Source organism: Sturnira hondurensis, unplaced genomic scaffold, assembly GCF_014824575.4.
Source record: "Sturnira hondurensis isolate 20B ecotype Veracruz unplaced genomic scaffold, ASM1482457v3 Scaffold0023420, whole genome shotgun sequence".
Taxonomy (NCBI): Eukaryota; Metazoa; Chordata; class Mammalia; order Chiroptera; family Phyllostomidae; genus Sturnira; species Sturnira hondurensis.
In genome coordinates this window covers 332,462-351,224 of record NW_028096051.1, presented here as the reverse complement: position 1 = coordinate 351,224, position 18,763 = coordinate 332,462, and the positions used below count along the sequence as shown (strand labels likewise).

At 41.9% G+C, this 18,763-nt stretch overlaps 1 protein-coding gene across 1 annotated transcript in view; it reads left to right on the top strand.

The window, feature by feature from the left end:
• Positions 1-18,763, top strand: part of SHROOM4 (shroom family member 4) — a 253,536-nt gene that overhangs the window by 187,702 nt on the left and 47,071 nt on the right. Inside the window, exons 3-4 of the mRNA XM_037037763.1 lie at positions 7,904-8,038; positions 10,544-13,040. Coding sequence (XP_036893658.1) covers positions 7,904-8,038; positions 10,544-13,040 — 2,632 coding nt within the window. The remainder of the gene's footprint in view (positions 1-7,903; positions 8,039-10,543; positions 13,041-18,763) is intronic.

Here is an 18,763-nt window from a genome sequence, read left to right as displayed (position 1 = left end):
GCCCAAGAATTTCTCAAGTATATGCTATCTGTGTCCACCTGCTTATTCTATCATCGCATCTGGTGACTACCTAAATCATACTCACACCTGCCTCCCTACTCCAACCAGTACCATGAACATGCTTATGGTTGTAATAATAATTTCCTTAGCCTCACCTGGCCACTGACAAGGCCAGACTGCTATCAAACTTGTTATTTACTTTGTTAGGAAGTGGGGATCAGCAAGCCTCACCAGGGAAGCACTTTTAAGGCCCTGGTTACTGAATGGAAGGGTGAATGTACTTGGCAACCAGCAAATTAGGAAAGGCTGCACACGCAGACCTGAGTAATGGCATGAGGAGACTGTTTATTTTGACACTTGTTTATTTGTTTGTTTGTTTCAGGCCAGGGTTTATTCCCTAGTGTACTATTAACAGTTTTGGATTCCCTAGTGTATTGTCAAAGTCTAGGTATGATATCCACAGCATCACCATTACTGTAGAGTTTCTTAGAAGGTCAGAATATAGAGTTCACTCTAAACCTTTTCTTTAAAAAAAGACTTATTTATTTATTTATTTATTTATTTATTTATTCAGAGAGGGGGAAAGGCAGGGAGAAAGAGAGGGAGAGAAACATTAATGTGTGGTTGCCCCTTGCACACCCCCCAACTGGGGACCTAGCCTGCAACCCGAGCATGTGCTGTGACTGGGAATCAAATTGGCAACCATTTGGTTCACAGACCAGCACTCAACTCACTGAGCCACACCAGCTAAAGCTCACTCTAGATGTTTTGAACTAGAACCTATGTGTTAACAAGATGCCTTTAGTTTAGTATGCCCACTAAAGTTTGAGAAGCTTTCTTCTAGAGTACTAGGTTTGGCTTCTGATCCTTTTCTTAACTAGTCTTTTCTCTTTCATCTTCATTTGGATTGAAGAAGTTATTTTTCTTGCTGCTAATGGTATCTTGCCTATTATTATTTTTGGTAGAGGATAATAGTAATAACAGATATGATTTACTGAATGTCTCCGAGGTTCTGTGACATTGCATAAATTGAGGTTCTGTGACATGCTCAAGGCATAACAACTAGTCAGCAGTAAAGCTGAGATTCCATGCCAGATCCATATACCTACTAAAATTACCAAACTTTTTCTGTACCGTACTTATACCAAAGGAGGGCCTATGGACTTACTTGGATGGTACCTGACTTTAGTAGAATAGATAAACATCCGGCCTGACTTCCCTAGGAGGTACAGAGGGGAAAGAGGGGAAGTAGCCTCTAGCCTACGGGCATGATTTCCCCAGAGAGGAAAGGCCCTAGCATATTTTTCATCCAGTGGGAGCTCACGTAAGCCTTTTCAGGAGCCAGAACTTGCTGGAATTGGGACCAGAGGCCAAAGGAAATTAGAGTGGTGATCAGGACTATTATGAAGGGACATCCCCAGGAGAAATTAAATTCTGATGCCTGAGCTTGGACTTTTTGAATATATAACAAACACATGTGAGGTTATTCTGGGTTCTGGCTATAGCACAGGTCAGTGAGGACACCATTGAAGCCCCAGCCTGGGGCCTACGACTATTATATCATAGCATACTATAGCTTGAAAGATTGTTTGTGATGATAGAATTCAATATTTTGTTTTGCAGAGAGGAAACAGAAGCTCAGAGACAGGGAGTAAGTTGTTAGAGGTCAGAGCAAATTCATGGCAGAGGCAGGGATGCTGAGTGTGAGTGCCACTCTTCTGGAGGTGGAGCCTCTGGGGTGAAATGGAGTTTTCTTTGGGTCTCCTCAGTTGTCGATAGGAAGCACAAACCCAGTATATATGGCCCAGAATGGCTTGTGAGTCTTTATATCTCAACAGGACCTTCACCTTAGAAAATCTCTAGGTCACACTCCCCCAGCAGTATAAAATCAGTGCAGTGCTTTTTGCTCTTCTGGCCTTGGAGGCTACTAGGCCTGGCTGATCTAGGCTTTCCTTTTCTGTGGCCCAGAGGACCTGTGGAGATGGCTGGGTGGGGTTAACTCAGTCCAGGAAGCACAGGAATTCTTTTAAGTATATGTGTCTGGGGTATTTTTCTCTCTCACTTACGTGTATTTTTAAAAATTCTCTTTAGACACCCACTTTATCTTTCCCAAACATCATTTCCTTGCTCCTTTCCTGAGTTCTGGCAGTGGCTGGGGGCCCAACTTCCTTATTGGCCTCTGAGCGTGGAAGTAGGCGGGCCAGGGCTCAGAGAGGCTGGAGTAGGGAAGAGGGGGGCTGTTTATGCTACTGGAACTGCCTTTCACCCTTCCCTTTGCCACCAGGGTGCTGGCTGGTTTCTTGAGCAGTGTTCTTTACTCCTATACAGTTAACACTGTCTTTCATTCACTAAGACTGTGGCCATATCTAAGGCCAACCAGGCTGATGGTCATACCTTGCCTTCAATTCCACTCCTTTCTGTTCTTGGAACTAGAACCTGACTCTGGCTGGGCACCTTGGATCACACTCAGAAACTTGGGCTGATGGCCCCTCATCTCAGGAGGTCTTAACAGGAAGGCAGATGGCTCTCAGCTAAGGGATGATCCAACTTGCAAAAAGAAGCACTGGGGTCTAGCTGGAGGGGTTGTTGATGAGCATCTGAGTTGGCTGCTCCTAAACCATCTCCCAACCCTGGGCAACTTTCCTGGTAGGTACAACTAGTAGCCATGGTTGCCATGGTTGCTGCCCCTCTCCCCACTTCTGCTTTCTTTCTTTAAGATCCCTTACTTTTTGCTTCCCAAGAAAGGAGTTTTGGAGTAATAAATGATAGGGTGTGTGTTCAATGTTAGTTCTAATATGTCTTTAGAAGTAAGGAATAGTTTCTTCTAAGGAATAGAATAACCTGGAAATGCCTGGCTAGTGGATCCCATTTTCTTACCTCTCTGATCATTTCTCCTCATCCTACTTCCCCACTGCCTAAGAGAAGGGATGGTTTAAACTTGAGGACTATTGATTTCCTTTACTGACTGCTTCTTAAGGGAATCCCTTCTTAAGGGAGAGGCCTCAAGTGTATAAGCTTTTTGAGACAGATAGCTCTTTGGGGAAGAGCAGATGTGTGATATTCTAGAAAGGGCTGGAGTATCTGAGCCTCATTTCCAGCTTCTGGTTACTAGCTGTATGTATACCCTTAGCAAAGTAATTCAGCTCTCTGTGTCTCCATTTTCTAATCTATAAAGAGAGGAATAATTCTTATCAATAAGGTTGGAGTGAGGATTGAATCAGCTAATGCATACAAAGTACTTAGTGCCTAGCACATCTTAATTATTTACTAAGTGGTCCCTGTTGTTATTTTTTTAAGTTTATAGTATTTCAGGTACTATACTAAGTGATTTGATCCAGACTATAATTCCTGAATAAGAGATAGTTATCTTCCCCATTTTGCAGGTAAAGAATCTACAACTCAGAGAAGTGTTTTATACAAAGTCACATAGCTAGGATTGGAATGAAAGTGTGGACTAAGTCTAGAGCTCCTCAAGAATAACTATTAGATTCTATATATAGTTTCCTCTCCTTTCCCAAACTAAGGAAGGCTAGGAGGCTCCAGCTCTGGCTGCAGTTCCTCTGCTGGGATTTTCTTCCCCCTAGCTTGTAGTTTTCCCCTCAGTGTTCCCAAAGCTCTCAATGCCTTGCTTATATCTTCTCTGGGATTTTTTCCTATTCCTGAAGTAACCCGAGAGAGAGTAGGGGCCTTTGTAAGCTACTTTTCAAAGCGTGGCAAGGAAGTGGTACAGCAGAACTTTGACAGTGGACAGACAAATCTGGGTGGGAGTACTCTTAAACCATGAAGGACAAGTCTGAGCTGATAACCTTTATTAGAGTACCTATTTATTGACAACCTGCCATGTATCAGGCTGTGTCACAGATGCTTTGAGAATATTATCTCTAATCCCCATGATAACCTAGCCAGGTAAGGATTATTGTTCCCTTTTTTAGATAAGAAAACTGAAGGTCAAATCGGCTAAGTGACTTGCAAAAAATCAGGTATCTAAAGTGGTAGAGTTAAGAAATGAACCTAGATCTGTCTCACTTGTTTTTGTCTCATTGTCTGCTGGCTCAGTATAGTAGGTAGGATGAGACTAACATGCATGAAATAATGATGAGCAATATAAACCCCCTATTATTATGGGCCAAACTGTGAGGACTAGATTACTAAGGGCAAGCACCCTGAAGGAAATGGTACTTGAGCAGTACCTTGAAGAACAGGTAGAATTTAGATGAACAAAATGGAAGGGGGGAATTCCAGACAAAGGAAATAGTCATAATAATAACTAAAATTGGGTAAGGGCTTACCAGACCCTATTCTAAGCAGTTGGAATGCATTGTCTCATTTGATTTTTACAAATCCCTTTAATTACTATTATCACCATTTTACTACCGTGGCAGCTCAAGGTCTGAGAAGTGAAGTCACCTAACTAAAGCAACAGAGCTAATAAGTGTTAAATCTAGGATTCAAACCAAGGTGGTCCAGCTCCAGAGCCTGTTCTAGATTCTACTAGAAAACCAACAACAAAGGCACAAAGCTGGTTGAAGAGTGTGACTGGAGCAAAGACATGGGATTGGGATGGATGGGTAAAGATAGCTTATAAAGGCCTTTGGAAGTCTGATCTAGTCTACATTTGATATAGGACAGAGTGAGAAATGGGGAGCCAGTGAAGATTCTTGAATAGGAGAGTGCCACAATTCAGTTGGCATTTGACATGATATGATCTTAAACTAGTGACTGGAGGTAGAACAAGGGGAGACTGGCTGTCAGATTAACATAGTAGTTTGGTTATAAAGTGTTAAGGGCCTGGACTAGAACAGGAGGTGTTGGTGGTGGGTTCTGCATTGTGTGGAGGAAAATTGTGATTATGTGGAACAGTCTCAGTGAGAATGGAGAGAGAAAGACAGGCAAAGCCAGAGAGATTTCATAAAAGATGATTCCGAAGAACTCAGTGAGTAATTTGACTGTTGGGGAGAAGGTGATATTAAAGCTGACTGCTTACATTTTAAACCCTGGACTTGGAAGAACTTGAGGAATCCTGGATGTGGAGGAAGTGCTCAAAATAAGAGAAGTCCCCTGTTCTCCACTGTATGCTTAGTGCCCAGAAGTATCATACATAAGTTGGTGCAAAGTCCATAGTAGCACATCATATTTCTGGTGAGATGCCTTAAAAGTAGTTGTTAATAGATATCTACTGAGTATAGCAGCTGGAGAGACTTCTAGTATCAGGGTTTTGTATATGAGACTCTGGAGCAGGCACCCTCCCCCCAAGGTCTTCTTGAGTCTTCAGCCTCCCTGCTGTGCACTCTGAAATCCATAATAGAACAATGTGGTTAGAAGTGGGGGCCTCACCTGGCTTTTCTCCCCAATAAATCTGAGTCCCTGCTACTGACCTATCTACTCTGGTTCCAGACCTTTAGCAAGCAGCCCCCCCCCTACCCTTTCTCTTATATCTCCTTGTCTGTGTCTGGCCTATTACCAGTCAACCCATCTTTTCCCCAGCAAGGCCATTCTCATCAGGACTACTTTTTTAGGCCTTAGCCCTCTAGAGCCTTGCACTACAGGGATTTTCTGTTTCTGCTGAATTACCCCACTATATAACAAGCTTCTTGAAAACAAGGGCTCTTATCTTAATCAATTCTGCACCCTCAGTATCCAGCATGGAGTCTGCCACAGTAAATGACTATATAAATTAATAAATAAACTATCATTCATTTACCTTTCTGTCATCTACTTATTTATCATCTGTTTCTCTTACTCTGTCATTCATCTCTCTCTATCATTCAGTTCTCTCTACTATGTATTTATCTATAATCATTTTCAGTTTTCTCCCTTTCTCTCATTTGTTTTTCTCTGCATCATCTTTCCTTCTTATCTCTATCATTGACCTGCCCTTCTAATACCTTTCTTTCTCTCTCTCTCTCTTTCTTTCTTTCTCTTTCTTTCTTTCTTTTTCTTTCTTTCTTTCTTTTTCTTTTTCTTTTTATTTAATTCTTGTTCAAGTACAGTTTTCTGTTTTATATTCCCAGCCCTGCCCCCCACAGTGCTCCCCACCTCCCTCCCTTTTCCGCCCCCCACCTTAGTTATTGTCCATGTGTCCTTTATACTTGTTCATAGGAATCCTTCCCCCTTTCCCCTGTGATTCTCTCCACTCTCCCCTCTGAACCCTGTCAGCCTGTTCTCTATTTGAGTGTCATTGGTCATATTTTGCTTGCTTGTTTGTTTTGTTGTTTAGATTCCTGTTAATGGTGATATCATATGGTATTTGTCTTTCACCACCTGGCTTATTTCGCTCAGCATAATGCTTTCCAGTTCCATCCATGATGTTGCAAAGGGTAGGAGTTCCTTCTTCCTTTCTGCAGCATAGAATTCCATTGTGTAAATGTACCATAGCTTTTTGATCCAGTCATTTACTGATGGACATCTAGGTTGCTTCCAACTCTTGGCTATTGTAAATTGTGCTGCTATGAACATCGGGGTGCATAGGTTTTATTGGATTGGTGTTTCAGGGTTCTTAGGATATACTCCTAATAGTGGAATTGCTGGGTCAAAAGGCACGTTCATTTTTAGTTTTCTGAGAAAATTCCATACTGTTTTCCATAGTGGTTGTACCAGTCTGCAATCCCACCAACAGTGAACTAGGTCACCTTTTTTCCACAACCTCTCCAGCACTTATTGTTTGTTTCTTTGTTTATGATAGCCACTTTTTTTCTTTCTTTCCTTTCTTCTTTTCTCTTTTTCTTTTTCTTTCTTCCTTTCTCTCTCTCTTTCTTTCATTCTTCCTTTCTCTTTCTTTCTTCCCTCCCTCTCTCTCTGTCTCCCTCCCTCCCTTCCTCCTTCCTTTCTTTCTTCCTTCTCTCCTTCTCACCCTCTTCCTCTCTCCTTCCCCCCTACTCTCTTTATTCTCCTCTTCCTCCCTTTGTCCCTCTCTCATCACTCTTTTCTTTACCTTCTGGCAATACCCATGCCCCATGTGTTCTCTTCTCCATACTATTCTTAACCACATCCAAGGGTGGCATATATTCATGTGAAATACACCAGAAAACAGGGATTGGTCCTGTATAAGCCAGTCAGTTCAAGAGTTGTTGCTTCAGCTTTCAGCACCAGACAGACCCTGTGGTTGTATCCAGGGCCTTGGCCTTAGACCTGTTCCCCTTTATTCACCCCTATCATGCTGAGCAGCAGTCTCCTCTGTCAGCTAGTACACACTATTCACCACATTGTTCTATTTTGCCTGGCAGGAGTTGGGGCACTTTGCCACTTCTTTTCCTACATACTCAGGTGTCTCACCTCTTACCTTTCACTCTCTCAAGGTCTTTACCACTCTTTATTTGAATAACTCTGTCCTCACTGATCTATAACTCTCAAGGGCAAAGACTATGTTCAATTCATCTCTGTACCACCAGAGCTATACAAAGATGGCATACAACAATCATACACCAATGCTTACCAAATGAATAAGCCAAGATTAGAGGATTTGAAGCCCAGTGTTGAGTTTTTCAAACTTCACAATCACTGCCCTATTCCTTTCTTAGAGAAAAATGGTAAAATTGGCCAGATTGATTTTTTCCTCCAAAATAACTTAGGGTAGGGTCACTGTTCATTGGTCAGTAACACTCATTTATTCTACAAATATTTATTGAGCATCTACTGTGTGTCTGGCATTCCTATATGTGCTTGGGATACACCTATGAGCACAATACCTGTGTGAAGTGAACATTTTCTTTCTCCAGGAATCACCCTTGGGATAAAGGAGATTTGAGTACTGGGAGCTGAGGAGGGCCACTAAGATTCCCACACCAGCTCCTTGCAAGATATTCTACGTCATTTTAGGGAAAGAGGGGGTGGGGGAAAAAGCTGCCTGGGAAGTGATTTCAGCTCTGGTTCCCTAAGCTGACTTCCTGTCCTTTTCTTGCTGTAGGAGAAACGCCTCTGTCAGTAGGCCGCACTCATGGCATGTGGCCAAGCTGCTAGAGGGATGCCCTGAAGCAGCTACCACCATGCATGTCCCTTCTGAAGCCTTCAGCTTGTCCTGGCATTCCGGCTGCAACACAAGGTGAGTTTTCAATTCTCCTGTCAAGATGGTCTGGAGGGTAGACAATGTGGCCACTCCTTTTCTTTTGTTCTCGAACCAATTAGATGTTACAGAGCCCAGAGTGCTGTAGTGGAAAATGGAGTGGGAGTTCAGTCTGTCTTCTAGTCCTAGTCTGCTGCTAACTCTGTGACTTTGCATCAGTCCTATTTCTTCTGGAAAATGTTCCTTGAAGTATTTCATTCATTTGGCTTAAAAGGCACCACATTTCTCTGCTTTTCATACCATTTCACTGGCTGCTCTTTTGCAGACTCCTTCCATGATTCCTCTTCATCTCCTTGATATCTTAATGAAAGAAAGCCCTGGGGCTCCTTCCCTGTCTACAGTGACTCACTAACAATCTCATCCAGTGTTCATCAGCTCTGTCACAGAACCAAAGCCCTCAGAATGAGACCTCCCTGAATAACAGGATCTACCAGCAGTGAGGATCTTTCAATGCAGAGTGTGCTATAGTCTGTTGTTGAAACAACTGCCCAGAAGAAGAGGCAGACAACTATTTCAGCAAGCTCAGAACCAGCAAAGCTGTTGGTGACAGCTGTCTTTTCCCTTCCATAACAATATCATCCCTCCAAGAAGGGATTTCTGTTGAGGAGGCTTAGGGAAGCTAAAGGTTGAGTTTGCCCCTACGTGGTGACTATTCTTGGCATTGGAAACAATGGCTCAGGGCAGAGGCAGAGATCATTTTGTTCTGGAGGAATACACAGAAACACATTTTGAGCCTGGCTCCTGTTGAAGGGAGGGCGTGGATGCTTTCAGCAGGAAGGGTGGTAGGATGGGCAGCACATCCCCTTGTCAAAAAAGAATTGAAGGATTCCAGCCCAGAGGTCAAGTGAGCAGAGTGGCTAAGGGGCAGCACAGGGAATAAGAATTAGGGGAGACTGGCGTGAGAGTTTCATGGGCTCCTGCCACTGCTCAGCTGTGGCTTTCTGAACTGTGGCTTTTCTGAGTATAGCGTGCAACCTCTGAGATTCTAGTCATCAGGAGTTACCGACATGACTTGGCTCAGTTTGGCTTTGTGTGTGAGAAATCATACTTAAAATTCAAGATCATGTCTGATCTTAGTCCCTTCCTTGGTCTACCCAGTTTGGCTTTACATAACATGGGGGATGAGGGCAGAATCATGGGAAAGTGCCACTGTATTATCAATACTAGTAGTAGAGAGGATGCTGATACAAATAGCAATGGAAATAGCAATCAAGAGAGGAGCAGCTACCATATACTGAACTTTTGCTAGGTAAACAGGCTATGACAAGAGCTTTACTTTTATTTATTTATTTTTAGAGAGAGGGGAAAGGAGGGAGAAAGAGAGGGAGAAAAATATCAATGTGTGGTTGCTTCTCGCATGGCCCCTACTGGGGACCTGGCCTGCAACCCAGGCATGTGTTCCAACTGGGAATCAAACCAATGACCCTTTGATTCACAGGCTGGTGCTCAATTCACTGAGCCACACCAGCCAGGGCAACTTTTATTGTATAATTTCACTCATGAAGCAACCCTCTCATGCAGATATTACTATATTCCCATTTAACAAATAGCAAAAAAGCTAAGACATTGGGTTCTAATTCCAGATCTCCTTCTTTAGCAGCTTTGTGATCAGTTTACTTGACTCTTGAAGCTTCAGTTTTCTCAGTTGTAAAGCGCAGATAATAATTTCTTGCCCTAAGTTTGAAATAAGACATCCTACAGTGCTTGGAATATTGTAGTTCCCCAGTCAATTGTCAGTATTATTATTATCAAGGGGAAAAAACAGGGGATGCCTAAATTCCAGCTTTATCTGGGCCACAAGCTAGAACTAGATGATCTTGAGAAAAATCACCTTCTCAAAATCACTTCCTTTGTGGGACTTGCTTTATACCAGTGATTCTCAAAATTGTACTCCCTGGACCAACAGCAGCAGTATCACCTAGCAACTTGTTAGAAGTAAAAATTCTCAGGATTCACCCAGACCTAAAACTTTGGTGATGAGGCCCAGTAGCCTGTGTTTTGACAAGCCCTCCTTGTGATTCTGATGCATGTTCAAATTTCAAAAGCAAATGATTTACAAAATAAGCTGGCTGAAATTGAATCAGCCCTCTAGGCCCCTCTCTAATGGTAATAGTCTATGATTGCCTCTCCTGGCATAGAGCCCCATGCTGACTCCCTAGGGACAGTGACAGGTTCAAAACAATTTTAGACACTTATGTCAAGCAGAACATAATCCCCAATGAACTCCTCACACTTTTAGCCTTTGGGATGTTGCTCCATCCTCCTTCCATATGCTGTTTTGTTTCCCATTTTACCACATCACTGTAGTGTCCCAGTATCCATTCCTTTCCTTGTTTTCCTTACTTCCTTTCCTGCTTTGTCTCACTCTTATTTGTGGCATGGGTACCTCTGGGTTGTCCTGCCTTCTCCCATGGCAGGGCTGGCCACAGTAAGAGAGGGATCTGGTAATTTGGCTAAGTAATCAGTATGCCCTTTGTCTTGCAGTGACGTGTGTGTGCAGTGGTGTCCACTCTCCCGGCATTGCAGCACTGAAAAAAGCAGCTCCATTGGCAGCATGGAGAGCCTAGAACAACAACCAGGCCAAGCCACCTATGAGAGTCACCTCTTGCCCATTGACCAGAACATGTACCCCAACCAACGCGACTCAGCTTACAGCTCTTTCTCAGCAAGCTCAAATGCCTCTGACTGTGCCCTTTCCCTCAGGCCAGAGGATACAGCCTCTTCAGACTGTGTCATGCAAGGTCCAGGATTAAGTAAGGCCTCTAATGGCAGGCTTAATGTGGCTGAGACTTCAGGAAGTACCCAGCGCACCAGTGGGGGCCATCTGACTCACAGCTCCCATGTGTCATCCCTTCCACAAGAGGTCCACCACTCAGAACCTGCCAAAGCTGCTAAGGGTCCACCACAACCTCCAGTGAGGCGAGATAGTCTTCAGGCCTCCAGAGGCCAACTCCACAATGGAGAGCAGCGGAGGGCTTCTGAGCCTACGGACTCTTTGCAACAGAAAGAGAAACCAAGCTTAGACACTGAGCTGTGCCCAAGGAACCCTAACAGGTTCTGCTGCCTTAGTGGGCAAGACCAAATGACAAATCAGAGCCATCAGAACTGTGAGTTCAACCAGCCTCCTGAATCCAACCAGCAGGACTATGAGCACCTACTGATAGAGGCCTCAGCCAAAGCTGTTGGATTCCAAAAATCATATGACAAAGTTTCCAGCATAGATTCCAGTCCACTCAATGAGATTTCAGCAGAGCTGGCTAAGACTTCTTCTTTTGGCAGCCCTTCACACCTCATAGTACCCACAGGTCATCGCCATAGTGCCCCTGAACAGTTGCTGGCATCCCACTTGCAGCATGTGCACCTTGATACCAGAGGTAGCAAGGGGATGGAGCTCCCATCTGGGAAGGATGGGCATGAGTGGACTCTGTCCCTTTTGCATAGCAGCCACACAGGGAAGAAAAGTCCATGTCCTCCTGCAGGGGGAAACCAGGACCAGCCCAGCAAAGAGAGAAAGACCAGGCAAGTGGATAATAGGCCTTTGGGTTCGGGGCACCAGAGCCCAAGCAGCTCCCACCATGAAGAAACTGATGGACACCCTCCAGAAAGAGGTTTCCAGGACCCAAACAGAATAAGTAGAGCAGGTAATGAATTGGCCAGTCAGCAGCCCTGTCCCTCTGGCTCTCTTGTTCAACAAACCAGGGACTGTTCTTCAACCACTAAAGTAGCTGGCACCACAGAGGCAACTGAAGTAGGGAACAAGGAGCCCAAGGAGTGTGTCCAGGTGGGTGGTAGGCGAAATGGAGGGACCCGGGGCCGCTCAATCCAAAACCGGCGGAAGAATGAACGTTTTGCTACCAACTTGCGTAATGAAATTCAGAGGAGGAAAGCTCAGCTCCATAAAAGCAAGAGTCCCTTATCACAGCTGTGTGACACTAAGGAGCCAGTGGAAGAGATTGAGGAGCCCCTAGAAAGTCTTCTACTTCCTGCCTCTAACTCACCGCTTCTACCTTCATATAAAAAACCACCGAGCCCCAGAGACAAGACCTTTAACAAGAGTATGATGCTTAGGGCTAGATCTTCAGAGTGCCTCAGCAAAGCCCCTGAGAGCCATGAATTGAGGGCAGGCTTGGAGGGACAAATAAGCCCTGGCCAGAGGCCTAGCCAGTCCTCTGTGCACCTGAACACCTGGTGGAAAGCATCTGATCCATCCTCTTCAGACTCAGAAAAAACAAAAGTTCACCATGGAGTCCATGGAGGTCATTGCAGATGGTCTCCAGAGCATAAGCAGCAGCTGCATGTGGCACTAGTCATGGAAAGCTCTTCCAACCCAGGAGATAACAAGGAATTGAAGGCTTCTACTGGCCAAGCTGGGGAGGAAGCCATCCTCTTGCCCTTTGCAGATAGAAGAAAGTTTTTTGAAGAGAATAGCAAATCCTTATCAACCTCTCATTTGCCAGGTTTAAGCACTCATGGTAACAAGACTTTTACCCAGAGACCAAAGCCTATAGACCAAAACTTCCAGCCAATGAGCTCCAGCTACAGGGAATTGAGGCACCATCCTATTGACCAATCATATCATTCCACAGACCAACCATATCATGCCACAGACCAATCATATCATTCCATTTCACCCCTTCAGTCAGAAACTCCTACTTACTCAGAATGTTTTGCAAGCAAGGGTCTAGAACAATCTGTATGTTGTAAGCCACTGCACTGTGGTGATTTTGATTACCACAGGACCTGCTCTTACTCTTGCAGTGTTCAGGGAGCTGTAGTACATGACCCTTGCATTTATTGTTCTGGGGAAATCTGCCCTGCTTTGCGAAAGAGAAATATGGTGCCAAACTGCTACAACTGTCGGTGCCACCACCACCAATGCATTCGGTGTTCAGCTTGCTATCATAATCCCCAGCACAGTACTCTCGAGGACAGCAGCTTGGCACTTGGCAATGCTTGGAAACCCAGGAAGCCGACAGTGCAGGTGAGGACTTGGTTCTTGCATGGGTGAGCTTCATTATTCTCTTTCTAAGGATAAAGTGAGGTGAATCATTTGAAAACAATTATAATTTCTTAAAAATATATAGTCCTGGTCTGCCATATGGTAGCTTATTAACCTTGCGCAGGACACTCAGCCACCAAAATTGCAGTTTCCTCATTTTTAGAGTTAGAGTAGAATAACTTTTCCTTCACAAAATGGACAGAACTAGGATTTATAGCCTGACTCTATAATTGGTATCTGAGTGACCTTAAGCAAGTTATTCAACCACCAAAATTTTCAATAATGTGATTTTTTGTTAATTTTAATAAGATAGTTAATTTTAACTATCTTATTATTTATGCTATTACAGTTATCCCAACTTTTCCCCTTTGCACCCCTCTACCCAGCCCATCTCCCACTCCCACAGCCAATCCTCACACCATTGTCTATGTCTATGGGTCATGCATATATGTTCTTTGACTAATCCCTTCATATCCTTTCAACCATTCCCAACCTTACCCCTCCCCTCTTACAGCTGTAAGTCTGTTCCATGATGTATGCCTCTGGTTCTATTTGGTTTGATAGTTTATTTTTTTTTCATTAGATTCCTATTATAAGTGAGATCATACGTTATTTGTCTTTCATCAACTAACTCATTTTACTTAGCATAATAGTGTCCAGTTCCATCCATATAGTTGCAAAAGGCAGGAATTCCTTATTTTTTCTGCTGTGTAGTATTCCATTGTGTAAATGTACTACAATTTTTTGATCCACCCATCTACCGATGGGCACTCAGGATGTTTCCAGCATTTGGATATTGTAAATAGTGCTGTTATAAACATAGGGGTGCATAGGTTCTTTTGAATTGTTTTTTTTTTTCAGGGTTCTTAGGGTATAATCCCAGCAGTGGAATTGCCAGTTCAAAAGGCAGTTCTGTTTTTAATTTTTTGAGGAAATTCCATGCTGTTTTCTACAGTGACTATGGCAGTCTGCATTCCGAACAGTAGTGCACTAGGATTGCCTTTTCTCCACATCCTTTCTAGTACTTGTTGTTTGTAGATTTATTAATGATGGTCTTTCTGACCAGTGTGAGGTGATATCTCATTGTGGTTTTAGTTTACATCTCTCTGATGGGTAATGACATTGAGCATCTTTTCAAATGTTTCTGGGCCCTCTGTGTGCCCTCCTTTGCCTATTTTTAGTTGAATTGTTAGTCTTCTTGGTGTTGAGTAGCATTAATTCTTTATATATTTTAGAAATTAAACTCTTATCAGAAGTATCATTGGCAAATATATTCTCCCATATGGTGAGTTCCCTTTTTATTTTGATGATGGTTTTTTTAGCTGTACAGAACCCTTTAATTTGATGTAGTCCCATTTGTTTATTTTTCCTTCATATCTCTTGCCCTAGGAGATATATGGGCAAAAATATTGCTACATGAGATACCTGAAATTTTACTGACTATGTCATTCAACCACCAAAATTTGTAGTTATGTGATTTTTAAAGGGACAAAAACAATTTTTACTCCATAAAATGGGCAGTACTAAATAAAGTCTAATTGCCTTAGCACTAAAGTGGAGGAAAACAATGGCTGTCTCAGAAATCAGTTGTAAGGATCAAATAAGATTGTGTATATAGTGTCAGGCCTAGTACCTGATACAAAATAGCATATATTTCCTTCCATTTCCTGCTTTAAAACTATTTGGAGCTCCAAAATTTGCAAATAGTCCCCCAAGCTTTGCTTTCAGAGATCTGACTTGTCTGGTTTTCTAAAGGATGAATCCTTTCCCCTCTTCTCCAGTCTCTCTCTCTGTCAGAGAACCAGGTTTAGACTGGCTGTTGCTATACCTGGTTATGACCTACCACCCTAACATAAGCCACCACCATCTCCCAGGGTACTTCTTGGAGGACCCCATAGGTCCTTATCAGCTCACTGCCATATTCCTTCTCCATATCTTTCTTAGTGCCACCTTTTGGCTGGTGCATTCAAACCAGAAGTTAGTTTCTGTGTTGAACTATTGTTGCATAGGCAGACACTTCTGAATGACTCTGTATATAAAATTATTCGATTCATGTTTTTTGAATAAAGGAAACTTAGAAGTGAAAGAAGCTTTATACAAAAGAGTACATACTCTACTATTCATTTTATATAAAGTTCTTTTTTATTATTCTTATTTACTATTCAGTTGTGCCAATTTCCCCCCCTTGCCCTCCTCTGCCCATCCCACCCCTCGCTCCCAAAGTTAATCCCCACACTATTGTCTATGTCCGTGGGTCATTCATACCTGTTCTTTGACTAATTCCTTCACCTTCTTTCCACCATTATCCCCCTTCCCCTCTCCTCTGGTAGCTATAAGTCTGTTCTATGTTTCCATGTCTCTTGTTTTGTTTTGCTTGTTAGTTTATTTTGTTCATTAGATTCCTCTTATAAGTGAGATCATATGGTATTTGTCTTTTACCAACTGGCTTATTTTATTTTGCATAATGTTCTTCTAATCCAACCATGCCATCACAAAGGGTAGGAGATTTCTTTCTGCTGCATAGTATTCCATTGTGTACCATAGTTTTTATAACCCATTCTGATGGGCACTCAGGCTGTTCTAAAACAATTATTCTATGGAAAACTAATTCAAAACACTGGTTGCCTATGGAAGGTGGCACAGAGTTGGCTGGAAAGGTCATAAGGAACTTAGCTGGGTCATGATAACATTCTGTATCTTGATAAGAGTTTGAGTTACACAGGTGTATACATTCATCATAATTCAACAAAGGCACAATTAATATTTGTGCATTTCACTGGAAGTAAATTTTGCCTTAAATATTATAAACAAATATGGAACTTTATTTAATGCTACATATGCTGAAGTTTTTGAAGTCTATTGATGCTCTAACTTATTTTATAGTTTTCAGCATACAAATGTTGCACATATTTTGTTATACTTAACCCTAAAATTTCATGACTTTCATGCTATTGTAAATAGTATTTTTAATGTCAATTAAAATTCTTTGTTACCATTATGTAGAAATACAATTCCATTTTGTTGTATTGGTGTTGTATCCTATAAGCTTTTCAAAGTCATTTATTAGTTCTAGTAGCTTTTTGGTAGATTTTTAAAGATTTTCTACATAGACAATCATGTCACCTGAAAGTGGAAATAATTTCAAAATTTTCTTTCCATTTTATATGCCTTTTCTAGGGGAAGAGTGGGGCCTTAATGCACTGTCTAGGACCTCCAATACAAGGTTTAAAAGAAGTGGTGAGAGTGGATGTTGTTTTGTTCCCCATATTTCACTATTAAATATGTTCATCATAGTTTTTTCATAGATGCCCTTTATGAAGTTGGGGATCTTCCCTTATATTCCTAGCTTTTATCAGGAGTGGATGTTGGATTTTTTCAATTTTTTTCTGTATCTATTGAGATCATCATGTAGTTTTCCTTTTTTAGTCTACTGATATAATGAATTACATTGATTGATTTTTGAAACAAGAACCAGCCTAGTATCACCCACTTGGTCAAATTGCATTTATCCTTTTTATATGTTACTAGATTTAATTTGTTCATAGTTTGTTAAAGATTTTTGTGTCTATGTTTATCATGGATTTTAGTCTGTAGTTATCTTGTAATATCCTTGTCTGGTTTTTATATCCAGGTGCTGGCCTTACCAAATGAGCTAGAAGGTATTCCCTCCTCTTCCATGTTCAGGAAGTTTTGTATAGGATTGGTATTATTTCTTCCTTAAATGTTAAATAGAATTTATCATCAAAGCCAACTGGGCTTGGAGTTTCCTTTGTGGAAAGATTTTTTAAACTACAAATATAATTTCTTTAATAAATTAGGGTCATTTAGGTTATCTATTTCTTCTTGAATGAGCTTTGGTAGTTTGTCTTTCAAGGAATTTGTCCATCACATTTAAGCTTTCAATTTTTATAGGGATAATGTTTTTTGTAACTTAATTTGAAATGCATCAAGAAATTAAGGTGGATTGGTGGGTGGATGGAGGAGTGAACAGAGAGATATGTGATAAGAAAAATATGGAAAATATTAATCATAGAATCTAGGTGGTGGATATGTGTGTGCTGATTGTAAATTTGTTCAACACTTCTGTATGCTTGACAATATCCATAATGAATGTTAAAAAGAAAGAGGAGAGGCCCTGGCTGGTATGGCTCAGTGAGTTGATTGCCAGGCTGTGAGCCAAAGCATCACTGATTCAGTTCCCAGTCAGGGCACATGCCTGGGTTGCAGACCAGGTTTCCAGGATGGGGCATGTGAGAGGCAACCACAGACTGATGTTTCTCTTCTGCTCTTTCTCCCTCCCTTTCCCTCTCTAAAAATAAATAAATAAAATATTTTTAAAAAACTTTCAAAAAAGAAATAGGGGAAATATAAAATAATTTTTAAGGTCACTGATGCTGGAATCAGACTGCCTAGGTTCAAATTCCTATGCTTTCCCACTTAAAAATGGAGGTAATAAAAGTACTTACTTCATAAGTTGATTGTGAGGATTAAATGATGGAACATGTGTGAGGCATTTAGAACAGTGACAACAAGACCATAATCATCTTATAAAGTGTGAGTTATTATCTTTTAAAATAAGGGGAGAGATTGGCTTAGCTTGGCAAAGTTTGCTCAAAGAAGGACCTGCAAGTGGATCATAGAAAAAAGGGACTGAAGCAGGGTGGGTTTATGGGGTTAAGGAGATGGTGGCTGTAGATGTGTCAGCCCAGGACCAGTAACTCCATAAAGGAAGGAGGTGAAATTTGCAGGTTGCATCAGTTGTCAGCAGCAATGCAGGTTTTCTTCTGCACTCTGTGGGAGGGATATATTCAGTTCCTAATGCCTGTTAGACTAGCTTACCAGGTCTGCTTAGACACTAGGCTTTTAGACATGTGGATGGCCACCTAAGAGCCAGTATACACCCATTCTTGCCCTGCCACCTAAACACACCCCACCCTCAGACATGAGAAAATCTCATAGCATGGATTAAGGTACCCCAGCCCTATGACTAGGGCTGTGTGAAGTAGGGCTGATTTCCTTCTCCTTCTGGCCCCTGGTAGATGTTAGAGAGCTAACGGGCTCCTGTTTAGCACTGTTAAGAAAACTAAAATCAGTACAGACTTACATCCCTCATACTTCATACCAGTTAATTTTCCATTTATTATCTCATTATTTCATTTAATAATTGTATGATATGTTATAATAGGATCCCCATTTTACAGCTGAGGAAACTGAGGCTCAGAGAGGTCACACATCTAGCAAATGGCAAAGCCAGCATTTGAACAATAACTTAACAATTGAGTGTCTCCTGTGCACCAGGTACTGTTCTACGCACTTCACATATATCAACTCATGTAGTCCTCAAAGCAGTCAAGAAATAGGTAATGTCATTATAACAATCATACTATTAAATAGCTGGGGGAAATGAGATAAAGAGAAGTTGTATATTTTTCTTGAGGTCACATAGCAAGTCTTGCATTTGAATCCATGTAGTTTAGCTTCAGGGCCCAAGCTCCTAATCATGCTACACTGTCTCTCCATAAGCTGATTTCAAAGCCCAGGATTTGTCCAGTATGGCAGGATACCTTTTAGCAGTATATCTTCTTTTGGGGTAGCAAGTTCCCACTACAGTCGATCACCATCTGCAGCGAGCCATGGAGTAACTGCCTTTTTGGTTCAAAGGGTGCAGGCAATTTACAGCAATCTAAGCTCAAGAAGAAAATGAA